Consider the following 13,910-nt stretch of genomic DNA (forward strand, 5'->3'; position numbering starts at 1 on the left):
TGGAAAAAAAGCCATGTTTTTACAAGCCTCCTGTACGTGTTCTTTGGGGTGATTGGGAGACATCTGTCATGGCAAAGGAGAATCAGGTGACTCAGGCCTCAGAGGGGTAGTAAATCATTGCAGTCATTCTGAAAGGCTGAGAGCTTGAACATTCTCATCCTCCCTTAGAACGTACACTGTAGAAAGTAGTACATTTCTTTTTCTTGTCACTTTTCTTGGGCACTTCATCTTTCTTGAGACAATGCAGCAAGAAACCTTTTCTTAAACAGTACATATCCTTTCTTTAGAATTGTTTTGTATCACAGGCCTTAGAGCATTAAAAAATTGTGAGAATTTTTAAATACACACATAGAATTTTCTCATAGATTTGAGTGATCTTTATCCACTGTCTTCTTTTCAGTTTCTCCACAAAAAAAAAAAAAAGATTGCAGTCATGTTTCCTATAATTATCTTACTCTTTGTACAATACCTGTGTTTTTATTAAGGCTTGAAGACCTGCATTTCTTCTTGTATACATTTTTAAAAGTTGTATCTGATCAGAAGAACAGAACAGTGTTAAAATACAGACAAGTTTGTAGCTGATCACTAAAATCCCTCTTCTGGTCATTGTTATAGCATCCACTAATATTTCATCAATTTCAGTACTTGAAGGGATATCCCTACAGCTTCCAGGATGAGGCCTGATTTTTGTTTTTCTTCCCAGGAACTGTCTTTGCTTATTCAAAAAAGCATTGTCAAAACAGGTAAAGGGATTTAGGTGCCCAGATCCTAATGATGATTTCATGTGGGCCTCTGAAGGTAACTGAGATAAGCCAGCATACTTAGAGAAACACAGCAGCATTTCTCTTATGCTGAGGCATAGTGAGCCGGGCTTTGGATGTGTTGTGGCAATTCTGTACAATGCTCAGGGGAGAGGACTCACAAATGTTGTTAATTTTTCTATAGAATATGGTTTTTTTCACTCTCTTATGTTGTCACCACTTCCTAGGATTCTCCCTGGAGATAATTAGATATCATGCTGAAACACCTTCCCACAAACTGAATTTTGAAGAAAGGAAGCAGCTGGATGAGGATGTGTCTGTTGCTGAGATTGAACACTCAGCCTGTGTCCTTGAACAAAGTCCCCGATCCCAAAGGACTTTCTGCTGAAATATACAAACAGTTCCAGCAAATTTTGGAAAATTTCCTAACTAAAAATTGAATGAGTCATCCACATCAGTTTTATATGTGCTGTTAGCTCAGTTAATAGCCATGTATTAAGGAAAAATGACAAGAATCATGGAAGTTGTCTCCTACAGAGCTATTTTGTTACACAGTACAGATACTAAATTGCTTTCTAATCTATAATTCTGAACATTTTTTCCACTTTTATTCATTAAGAGTGAACTTTTTTCACGTGGAAAGGACGTGACTTGCACATTCAAAGGCCACATGTACCACTCTGTACACTGTGTTCAGTATAGGACCAGAATATTGAGTGAATATAGAAATAGCTTTTCATAATGTACCCTAGTGTTATTGTGGCATGGTAACCAAGAAATAAATTTATCTTGGCATGTGAACATTCATCTTTTCCTTGGATACAATACAAATCAAACAGAGTTGACTGAATATGATACTTAAATGCAGACTCTTGAAGACTAAGATAATTCTCAGATATAAATAACCCAACATTTAAAATTAAGGCAGAAACCCCAATATTGTCCCTACCTATAGTGTTGAAGTTTTACAGTTTTGAACAAAATCCTCAGTGTGCTTGCATGAACCTGAACTTTTGTTTTGCTTATTACCTGCTGTTTACTTAAAATAACCTGCTGACCAAAAATAATTCATTAATACCTGGGTGTGTATCCTTTCACATGTTGAAGGGGAAATTGTGCTCAGTAATTCTCCTTATGTTGTCTTGCCCGGCATGAGAGGAAGAAAAATACCACATGAATATTTTACAGTCCAGTCCAGTTCTGAACTCTGATCCAAACCCTGATCAATGGATGTTGTGTTTTAAAGACCTGTTGACCAAGAACAGATGAATACAGTAAGAGTTGGAAGCAGGCATGTTTTGTTTCCCACCCCATGAGACAGCAACATGGGCTGTGCTGATTGACCATGGCCTCAATTCTATAGAGTTGTTGCAGACAAATCAATTGTTCAGCGGTCAGTTTCCTTAGAAGTGAAATAAATCTATGTGATATATAAAGAATAAAATACTTAGCAATATTATGGCTATTTTTGTAATTATCTCAAATAGTGGCCTGTTTCCTGCAGCTTTGAGTCAGGTAGGGAAGATGTCTAGCTCTGAATTCTACCCTGGAGTAAATTATACTTGCAGTTCTTATGAGAGCAAAAAGGAAAGAAAATACTCAAATTGACTTGGTATCTCTTAGGAGACACAACAGCAGGGTGCCATTGTTACCTGCAGTACCTTGGTAAATGCCTGTGTGCATAGGTCAGCAAAGTGCTGTGGGATCTGCAGCTCTAAGAACACGTACCAGTTCTGTGGCCCTTGGGTTTTTTCAAACTGTACCTTAAAGAGATGGTGAGTTATTTTCTACATACATGTGATGAGTTGATAAAACAAATCAGCAGTTCCTCACAGAAGATTTGGTTTAACCCATTCCCAAGTATCAGAACACACATCTCTCCTCCATTCTGAACCTTGGGAGCTGCCACTTTACCTAGCATTTGTTGCATTCACTTTCCAGATCACGTGAATGGTCACTGTACCAGCCCAACCTCCCAGAGCTGCAGCTCAGGCAAACGCCTTTCCAGTGCAGATGTGTCGCGAGCAAACCGCCGAGGGCCCGGCAGGCCCCCCTTCAGGAAAGCCCAGTCTGCAGCCTGCATGGAGATTTCTCTCCCAGTCACCACGGAAGGTGGGTGGCAATGACTCTCTTGCCAGCTATTTGTGAATTTCTCACCAGGTGTGAAAGGGAAAAGTTCAGCAGGATTCATGTCTGGGTTATTGCCTTGAGCTAACTAACGCTTTAAACTATGATAGGCTGTCAGCAACACCATGATCCTAATCCTCTTCTTGTGAGAAGCATTTGTATCCTAAGCCACCCACCTGCAGGGCTATCTGCATCACAGTTACAGCTGGAACCAGTGCTCCCTGATTTCCACACCTGATAATGAAAACAGAGCAAGGGGAATTGTATCACTCAGATTGTCTACCTTTGTATTTTTAAATGCAAATTGTTTCAATACCTGTTATTAGGGGCACATGGCTAGAAGATTTGATTTTTTAATTGTTATGGTAACATAAAATAACAAAATTTTTCCTCCACATTAATGACTGATTATCAACATAACATAACCCTTTCATATAGCTCTCTTTATTTGCCACACAAACATGGTAAGTTACACTGTCTTATAACAGCTCCTGATGGAAAATACACCACTGCCACAGTAGTTTCTATTGCTGAGTGTTTTTCTTCATCCTATGTAGTACCAAACTTTTCTAGAATTCTTGTATGCTGATATTGCTGCAATAACAGCACTACCTGTACCTGCCAAGGCCACAGTATTATCTAATTTTTTTATGCTTCTTTGTTTCTTCCATGCTCCCACAGTAAATAGGGTCACTGGCAGGCAGAGCCCACCGCCCCCTAAGGTCCCACTGACTCTTGTGTAGAAAACATTTAGCAATACAGTGATACTTTCAATGGCATCATGTTGCTTTCTGCATACCTGTGTCATGAAAGATTCACTTCATGTCATAATATAAAAATGTACCTCTTTTAGGGATAATATTCTCACTTGCTTTCAGGCTTGAGAAGTAAATTGCATTAATTGACATTAAAAATTCCTATTTGAAGGTATCACTTAAATAGTGTTACAACTTTCAGTAAAGTCAGTGAAACGACTGTTGCAGGAGCGAGCCAGACAATCTCCAGAGTCATTTATACCAGCATGTAATGTGATGGGCCATGGTTGCAGTTTGTCCTTGGCTGTGTGGATTTGTGTACAAGTCACCTTTTAGCAGGTTCGTTGACTAAAATAGTTTTCTGATTACCTGTAGTCTCTCAGTAAAGCAAAGCTTTCTGTCCAGCTAAATTATTTTTCAATTGCTGGTATTACTTTTTTGAGTTCTAGCTCTACTGCCTGGAATGACTGACGTTCCACTGTTCTTCATGTATCTTGAATTTCTAGACACACTGTTTTGTCAAGTGGTTTGATGTGTTTCTAAAGGTTTTTCTACTCAATAATATGGTGGAAGGTGGTATGATGCTTGAAAGATTCTTAGTCTGGTTGAGGGAAAAGGAAGAAGAGAAGTTAAAAGATTTGAGAAAGAATATGCTGAGAATAAGAATTTCTCTCTAATGTGAAAGTGGTTTTGATCAAAACCTTCTGGTTGAGCTATTCCAAAATAAAATGAAAAAATTATCCTCTTTGCTAAGAATTTATTGACTACTTAGGAGCATATGGTGCAACAAAAAATAGATGTATTTCCAAGAAATTATTTCCTTCATTTTTATACTCTCATGAGGTGAGTCAAGATACATGTTTTATATCCTTTCTAGAAAGGTAGCATTTCAGGTTAGAATTTGGTAGGATTTTATTATTCTACCAGAGTAGAATTTTGATTAGTTTGCTATCTCAGAAGGACTTCTCAGACATTAAAAAAAAAAGCCTTTGTGTGTGGGTAAATGGTTCTTACCTTTTTTAAGCCTGTCTCCAAGGCACCGATAATACTTGGAGATGTTTTTTAATAAGGCTTCGAGTTCCTGTTCTTTACAACCTCTTCTATATGATTTGATTAAAAAGATAATACATTTTGGTAAGTAATCATAAGACATATATTAGAATAAAAGATGAATCTTCTCCCTTTGCATTGGATTTCAAACTCTACTTACTTAAATCTGACCTCCTGGTACAATAGGAACTGTATTTCCAGCATTTTCATCAAGTCTATTTTCAACAAACTTTCGCACAATAAATTCTTCTGACTTTGTTCCAGTGAGCTGATTGTCAAGATTTCGCTGACTCTCACCTCTTTACTTCTGCACAAGGATTCCTAATAGAGACAAACATTTTTGAAGAATGTCTTTGCAATGATGAATCATAGGAAGGAAATGGAGGGGGGGAGGGAAGGGCAGGGTAGTTGTCTTGTTGTCTGCTGGTTGAAATATTGCAAACTGCTCAGATTCATACAGTGCTGATATTTCTCCCACTTTAATAGCAGAATAATTCAAAAGCCAAGTAGCAGTGGCAGAGGAGTGGTGCATCATTAGTGCTGCTGCCTAAACCTATGTTTTTCCCAGTCTCTTCATCATTTTCTTTTATGCTTTTTGAAATGTTGTATGTTGTCTCAGTATCTTCTGCTTTCAGAAATGCACTACTCTCATGGCTGTAGTAAAAAAATCTGTAGTTCCTCAGTATTCTATATCTAATCTTAGCAGAAAATCAGAACCTTGTAAATTCTCAATAGCATATTATTATTTATAAGGAAGAGATTTTTTTAATGTGAAACACTGGAACAGCTTGCCCACAGAGGTGATCCCTGGAAACACGAAACATTGAAGGTCAGATTGTTCAGGGCTCAGAGCAACCTGACCTAGTGGAAGTTGTCCCTGTTTGTTGCAGGTGGGTTGGAACCAGATGACCTCTAAAGGTTCCTTCCAGCCCAAACTACTCTATGATCCCATGATCACTGATTCTAAACAATTTTGTTTTCACATACTTTTGATTAAGCGGTATATTTCTTGAGATATAAGAATTTATAGGCATTGTAAACAAATCCACAAATACAGGAAATTCCATTGTTGAGCTTCAAGCCCCTTTTGAAAAGAAGTTTTTGAGATTTCAGGAATTAGTGATTACATTTCTTTGATAAGGCTTTCTTTCACAGAGTATAAACTACATTTTTTTATTATCAATTTAACATTGTGCTCTTAAACAGTAATAAAAAATATCCATGAATGCAAATTATTCTTAGCCAATAAAATCCTTACAGGGATTCTGACCCATGATAACATTCTGTAGAATGGGAATGTGTTTTGTCTCCAAGCTTAGTGGATTTCTTTGAGGGCTGTAGCCATTTGCACTGCTCATGTTCCAGTCTGTTCCAGCTCTGGGTTCTAACTAGCGCCCCTTTTATTTCTGCAGGTCTTCAGAGAAACACTGAAATAGGGATTAAATTTTTGTTTAGCTTCCTGGGGAAAATGTGTGGCTCGACTGGTTTACCTTCTGTACTGTGGCACAGACCCAAAATTGTTCATCTCAGCCTAAGAGCTAACATCACAGTTTTTAAACCTGCAGAAATCCCAACCTGATAAAGAATTGCAGTGTAGATTAATAGATCCCAAACATCTGCTTCTTTTCTGCACAGGAAAACAAAAAAATTGGGTTTTAAAAAATTTTTAATTGCAAATTTAGATTAAAGAAAACCCTGAATTAAACAAAACAGTGGCATTAAAGAATAAAACTAAAATTGCTGTGGGAGGGAGCTCATTGTGGTTGTACTTGTGTAGCTGGTGGGTACATGGATGTGTGCACAGATCCACATGCTGGCACATATTTCTCTTTTGTGTGTTAGGAGAAGCCTTTCAGATTTAATTCTTCTTGGTTGTTGGTTTGGGTTTTTTTCAAACACTGCTTTTTAAAGCTATTTTGCATTCTCCAAATGTTTCTCTCTGGGTTGTGCTGGCTGAGTCTGCAATTTTTTTCCTCCTTGTCTGCATCCATACAGAAATGTGGGCATTCTGCACACATATGTCCACCTGTGGTTCCATCATACATCACGGGAAGAAAGTAAAGACAGAGTGGAGTTTTCCCTTTGAAGTGTTGTGTTTGGAAAGTCATTTACTTCCAGCAGCAGTGATAGAAAACTGTCCTCCTTTTTTTACTATTATTTGTATTCCCCATTACGTAGTTTTTAATTAGTCCAGCCTAATCACCTTGTTCTGTAAAGGCCAGTTACATATTGGTGTTACAAAATTGCCTCTGAATAAGGAATCCCAGCAAGGTTTTGTTGTGCATTGTAATTTTATAGGAATGCTAAGAAGAAAGACTTGGAATTTGCTTTCACTTTCCTTTAAAACAATTCAGTTTCAGCACTTAGCTTTTGGATTAACTCTTTTGATTATATGTAGTTAAAATTTGATACAGAGCACTTGAATTGAAATGTCACTGTGAGCTGGCAAAGCAAACCATTCAAGTAGTTATTATTTTTAATAACCTTATCAAAATTCTATGGCAAGTACAACACAATTTCCATTTTAACTGAACCAGGGTACTTTTCTACCTGAAGTTTTTCCTTTGTGTCTGACTATGCATAGGATGACTACAGTTATTCAGGGATAAGTTGTTCTCTCATCTACACGATTCTGCCCAATGTGTTTTGGAAAATACACAGTATTTGGTATATACTATATAATTTAGACTTTTTTTATTCATCAAAAGTATTTGTGAAAATTACCATTAAAAAAAAGCCTTTAGGTAGCCTGATGGAGACTTCCAGGTAAGTTCAGTGTGCTATAGTTGGGATCTAGAAACATCATATTGAGTAGTTATCTTAGGAAAAAGGCCACTGCCTGAGGAAGCAAATTCACCTGGTGTCGTGCTGAGCATTTCAGTGTTTGCTGTGTAATTTATATAAAATTTATATAATTTTTCTCCTGTCAGTTATGACTGTGCTGTTAAGCTGTCTCCAGCAGTGCTGGATCCATAACACATTGGATTTTTTTGCACAGGATGAGTAAATGTGGCCATGAGGTTTCCCTCCCATGTGGCAAGGTGAGGGTAGAAGAGGGGGGGTTTCTATTTTTATCACTGGCTCTTCTTTCTCTTGGGTCTCTGAAGCCCACATGTGCATGTGAGGTAGGTAATGATGGATGGTTGGTGTAGTTTTTAAGGCACTGCTCCCTAGGCCTCCAAGGAAACTGAAAAAGAAACTGGTTGCTAGAGCTAGAAAACTATTGGGGAAAAAAGCACAAAATTATTCAAATGCATGGCTGGGTACTGCAGGGAAAGGGAACAGTCAGCTGTCTGTGTCTCTTGAGAAAAGGACAGGACATAAATTACCAAGGCAGAAGCCTGACTTAAGGAAGACGGTTGGGGATTCATTTTGATCACAAGGGTAGTTAACTGCAGAAATTAATTCTCTGAGGAGGTTATTGCTTCTCTGGCAGGTTTTCAGAGCAGCTCATGTTCTCCAGCACATTCCCTTTGCCAATGCAGAGTGGATCATTGCTGGTAAACCTTGTTGCCCAAGCAGCCAAGCCAGACTGACACTCACCTGATCCCCTGGCACAGCAATCCTGGGGCCATGCTCCACCAGGCCCCTGAGTGCCATGGCTTCTCACAGCTGGACTTTCACAGCATGTGGAAAAGCCCTTAGCTTGATTAATTAATTAATTAGTTAATTTCTCAGGGAGGGGCTGATGGTGTTGATTCTTCCTATAAATCATTTGAATTCTGCTAGTGTTTGAAGTTACTTTGCTATCAGTTTAATTGGTAAGACTTGTATAACAGGAAAAAAACTTAGAGACACTATGGTAAACCACAGTCCCCACTAACATTTCTGTTTGTCACCATATTTCTTGTCTGTGCAGAGAAGCAGATGAAAATGTTGCAGAGAAGACCTGTTCTAGATCTAGAAAGTGTGTTTCTTACTTTCCTTGGAGTGTGTTTTCTGTTAGGTTCTGCTAGGATGGACTTGATTTCTTATGAGAATCTGCAAATTTTCCTTGTTTTTAAAACAACCAACTCAATGAAAATATTGTTGTTCTTACAGTCACTGAATATCTAGTCAGTTTAGTCAGTTTTAATTTAAATAATGGTTTGATTCCTGGTAAAGCTAATTTCGCACTGTACTCTAGCCATATTGAATTTGAGGGTGGGTTATGCCCTGAGTACTCAAATTTAGGGTTTTTTCCTTGCTAGTCCTCACATTCAGAGCAACACAAAGTGTTTTGCTATATCCATGGTCACTTCCCTTGGCCTGCCTCTTCCATTTCCAGTGCCCCTGGAGGTTCAGGTATTTTGGATCTCTGAACTTTCACCCCAGTGACAGCCTGGAGATGAGGCTGATGCCCCCAGCACCATGGGTGGCCCAGGTGAGAAAGGTTTGGAGGCAGGGGTGTCGCCATGCCATGGCTTCATCACCTTCCATGATGCCGTTGGTGTCCACCTTAGCCTTCGGTACTTCCATGTATAAAAGGTATACAAGTTATTTATCCCTGAACCATCAGTGCTATGAAAGATGCTTCAGCAGAATGGATAGTTCAGGTTGGGGTTTCAGTTCTAGAGAATTGTGATGTCTTTAATTAAAGAACATATGTCCAAGCTCATAAACTGAGTCCAAATTGAGCTTTTAGTGATGTTAATGTAAAGACAGTTTGCTTGTGTAAGTCAAGGGAAGTGATTCATACAATTAAATATGGAAGTTTGATAGATTCTCACTGCAAAGATCTTTTGCATTTTTGTAGAAATTATTTCTACTTTTTCAACATGAAGAATAATCTTGCCCTGACAGTTCCCTTCTGTTTTTAAAACTTGCTGAACTAAAACATAAGCTCAAGTTTACTATATTCTGGAAATACCAAAGATCCAGGTCTACTGTCTTGAATCTGTTTTCTGTTTCAAGCCTTTATTTGCCATCCATTCCATTGGTGTTGTGTCAGTGGGAATTCCATGAAACCTTTCAGGTTACACTGCCTTAACTGTAGCAACTTCAGGGCAATACATTTCAGAAGGTTCTCCAGGGAGGGTCAAGCATCCCACAGCTGTGAGCTCCATGAGAGCACAGCCACATTCCAGTGGTTGGAACACTCTGCAAGCTGCACATCCACAGCATAGTTTTAGGATAACTTATATAAATTGATCTGGTTGGAAATCATTGGCAGTAAAATTCCAGTACATTATTTGTGCTTAGGACAACTTCTGCTGCTTTCTAGCGAGTTGTGTTATGTGGAATGCAGCTTTGGAGTGGTGCTGTTAAAATGCTGGTTTTATAGCCACGCAAATGTTCCTCAATGTGTGTTCTGTCCTGCCCCTTTCTCCTCGGTGTTGCTGAAGCATTCCCATCAGCACCATGTTTGGTCTCTGTGTCTCTGTGATGTTACTGTGCACAAATTCATGCTGCAAGTATATTTCCTTTACCATATATTTCCCCTTCACATTCAGGGCTTTCCTGACTACATAATTTTGAACAGATTTGTCTTAAAATGTAAGATGATGGGCTTAAACTGGAAAATGTTTTAAATAGTTCCATTGTCCTCTGTTAGGTTTGGTGTTTGAGGTTAAAACTTTTAGAATTCTCCAAGTGAGGAGAATATAAACCATTCCACTTTCTTTTTTTCCAGAATATATTGATTTCCATGTCAAAAAGGTCAACTTTTGTATGTATTTCATAAACAGATCAATTACTCATTACTTCAAAATCAGCAAAGGACCTATAAATAGCATCCAAGACACTGGCAATCAATTGCAAAACTCTTCAGTAATGAATGTAAATATTTGCTATGAAAATGTTGGTCTTTGTTACTGGTAGGTTGATTTTTTTTTTCATTCCTCTTAACAAGTGATGCTTCTGTTTTCCTGATTCCTAACTTCATAAAGAAAATCACTGCTCAGGGCTGCTTTTGTATAAATGTCATGATGATGTTTGGCTCAGTCATTCCTGTCCTTTTGCAATGCATGTGCCTTTGTGGCAGTGGGTGGCATTCCCAGTGTTCCAGCACTTCCATGGAATCAGGACATCCTCACACTGCACTGCACAGATGATGAACAGAGGACTCGAAAGCACCATCTTCCTTTTTAACCTGCCTGTGCATTGAAGTGTCCTGTGTGTTTTTCCATGAGGTGGGAAGCAACTTAGAGAGGTTTTGGTTGCATTTAAGTAATAAAGCTTCTGTTTGTATGCTGCTGGCTCATCGCCCAAATTTAACAACCAGTCCAGTGTCACAAAGAAAGTTGGTTCCTGAGTTTCTATCTGCAGCTCATTAACCCAAACTGTGCATAGGATGGGGCTGAATGAAAACATTTTGAAGTAAGCAAGGCTAGTCTTAGGACAGCAGTGGTGTTTACCCTGTGTGGCCTTGACCCTTGGAATGCAGCTTTTTGCTGCAGGTAGTGGTGCTTTAGCTCGGAGCTGTTCATCATCCAACAGCAGCATCTCCCAAATTCCAGTCACTGCTAGGCACTCAGGGGCCACTGGGGTCCCTCTGATGGTGCTCTCTGGAGCCTGGAGACCTATACAGGAGAAAAGCCAAGAAATCTGGGTGTGCAAGAGGAGGAGGAGCAAGGATGTGGTGATCTGATGGGCTGTGTGGGACCTAATGGATCCTGGGAGCTGGATATGTGCCTCTCAGAGGAAAGGGAATGCTGGGCTTCCTCAAAGCAGGAAGCAATCTAGAGACAGGAGCATTTTATGTGACAGTGCTATGTAGCAGGATGTTCTCCACAGGAGGAGAAAACAGAAAGTTCTGAGGGGCTTTTCACAGGTCAATGTCCTGTCCCCTCAGTGAAGCACAGAGTCCAAATCAACTCTGACCTCTGTCACAAGGAAGTGGTCCTAGCTCAGACTCCTGCAGAAAAATGCAGCTGACATTCTGGCTAAACCCATCATGCAGAGCAAGAAAAGGGAAATAGAACAGAAAACCTGGAATATGGTGGTTGGGTTAAGGATTGCTGCAGACTGGGAAGTCAACTTTGAGATGACAGGATGTCATTTTAAGACATAGAAAACATACTAGCAAATAATTTGGCAAATTTTTAAAACTTCCCAAGGAAAGTGCTTTTGTGTTTCTCCAGGATACAACTGAATGCTTTCTAGATGAAGAATTTGGGGTAGAATCTCTTTGAGAAAAGAGTCCCAGGGAACAAGACTTAATTTAATCCTGAAATCTAGAAAAAGCAGAGATTTCTACCTTGCTTTAGAGCCAGCCAGTAAAGTCACATAGCAGTTGCAGACTTTGCTGTTCAGATATGTTTAATGACATCAAATTTTGGCATATGTCTTGCTGATCTTTAGAATTTCAGTTTGAGTAGTGTATTTAATAGAAAATGGCACAGTATGTTCCCAAAAGTGTCCTAAAGATTATATCTGTTAGTGTCAGTTTTGCAGAGATGTATTAGTTAACTGTACTGCACAGGAGTGAGGAACATTTCTTGTTAATTTAGGGAGGGAGAAAGCTTGATGACACATGCAAATGGCACATCATATATTTAAAGTAATGTGTATGTCGCCTACACGAACTGCATTTGTCCTTTCAACATCTTTCTTAGCTTGAGCACCACCGGGTTTGAATTTTATGTGACTGTGATATTAATACACCTGTTAAAGAGAAGATTAATTATATAATGGCATTTTTATTAAGGATTAGGTACCCTTTGGGAGAAAATATATACATATATATATATATATATATACATATATATATATAGCCCTGATGATTTCTGCCATGAAATTACTGTCTTCCTTTCTTTACCTGGCAGTGCTCAGGAAGGAGCTGGGCCAACTCGTTCCCTGCAGGAGCAGCACAAAGTTCTTGGGGTTATGGGAGACACTAATTCTCAAGGTATTAGCAGCTGTGTCAGTAGATGTGCCAACAATCCCAGTTTATGCAGCTGCATGGAGCAGTGCTGAGACACAGCTGGAGGGCTACAACAGTGCCCAGATGAATGTGGAAATGGGGGGAGGGCAGTGCTTGGAAGTTCAAGTAGGCATAAGATTTCTCTTCCATGAGAGTGGAACTGAGGTGCCAGGAACAGCTGTCCTGTAAAACTCCTCTTTGACATGCTACAGATGCCCTCAAAGGACAGGAGGTGGCCCAAGTGTGAAAGAGTGCAGGAGAATCTGCCCCAAGCCTGTGTGCCAGCACTTAAAGCAGAAGCACATGCAGAAATACTTGGTGTGGTTCCAGCAGTGCTTCACCCTGGTTCTCTCCAGCCTTCCCCAGGGAGCTGCAGTGTAGGGATGGCTTTGCACTGAGGCAGCTGGGCAGGGGAACACAGTGCTGCAGTTTGTTGTCTGAGGAAGAGATTCACTGGCAAAGCTGCTGCTCTGGTGGAGCACAGGAACCATGTATAGTGTGGGGATTAGCTCAGTTTCAAGGTGGAATATGTGAGAAAGTAATTTTCTAATTTTATTCTTCAACCATGGCAGAAACTATTCCTCTTTTTAGACACTTCTATTGGCTCTGAGGAGGTGACTCTTCTGAGCTATAAAAAGGACAATTTTGTACCAGATACAGAGCTGCTTCATAATGATAGGTTCAGGAGCAAGACCTTTATCTCAGATCCAGTACCTTCAACTATTTCTCCACCTCCAGTCATTATGTTGCAAAAGAGCATGTGGGATTTCCAGGGATCTGATCCCATGTTTAACTACAGGCTGGTAAACAGCAGCACTGGACTATGCAGCAGCCAGCCCTACTCCCATCTTCCCTCTGGCTCCTTGGCTCTTCAGGAACTTTTTAGCTCTCTGTGCTTTATAGCCTCTGATGTTCCTGTTAATGCCAGGAGCCACCTCACACAGCTTTGTGCTTCCTGCCTGGCACTAGACAAAGCAAAGCAGAGCTCCTCAGCCAGTTCATGGTCACCTCTCTCTGAAAAGCTCAGAGGGAATCTCTGTACCTGGGCACTTGCAGTGGGCAGAGCACAGCTCTGTCTCCAGCTGGCTGTTGATGCTGCCTGCTAAGGCTCAGGCAGTGCCAGCTCACCCGGCAGTTGCTGCCAAGGGCACAGAGCAGGTTTCTCACTTCACTCCCTGGGAAGCCAGAATGGATGTGTACCCTGAGATGTTTTGGAGACTGGGCTCAGTTCAGCAATGGGTATCTTTTCCCCAGGGAGCAGTTATTAATGCCTTCACAATAAATGATGGTTGTGAACGCAGTGCTTGAATGTCCTAGTGATGGCAACAGGATCAGAGCAGGTGACACATGCTCTGAAGCTGGTAATGGCATCTC

The 13,910-nt window shown here is 40.0% G+C and overlaps 1 protein-coding gene across 10 annotated transcripts in view; it reads left to right on the forward strand.

Annotated features, from left to right (window-relative positions):
* Positions 1-13,910, forward strand: part of STXBP5L (syntaxin binding protein 5L) — a 185,245-nt gene that overhangs the window by 160,309 nt on the left and 11,026 nt on the right. For 8 of the 10 annotated variants that reach the window (XM_064722676.1, XM_064722666.1, XM_064722694.1 and 5 more), the window contains one exon: positions 2,703-2,873. The exons of the other annotated variants lie outside the window; for them this stretch is intronic. In XM_064722676.1, coding sequence (XP_064578746.1) covers positions 2,703-2,873 — 171 coding nt within the window. The remainder of the gene's footprint in view (positions 1-2,702; positions 2,874-13,910) is intronic. 10 annotated transcript variants of the gene reach the window in all.

Source organism: Zonotrichia leucophrys, chromosome 1 (assembly GCF_028769735.1).
Source record: "Zonotrichia leucophrys gambelii isolate GWCS_2022_RI chromosome 1, RI_Zleu_2.0, whole genome shotgun sequence".
In the NCBI taxonomy this organism is placed as follows: Eukaryota; Metazoa; Chordata; class Aves; order Passeriformes; family Passerellidae; genus Zonotrichia; species Zonotrichia leucophrys.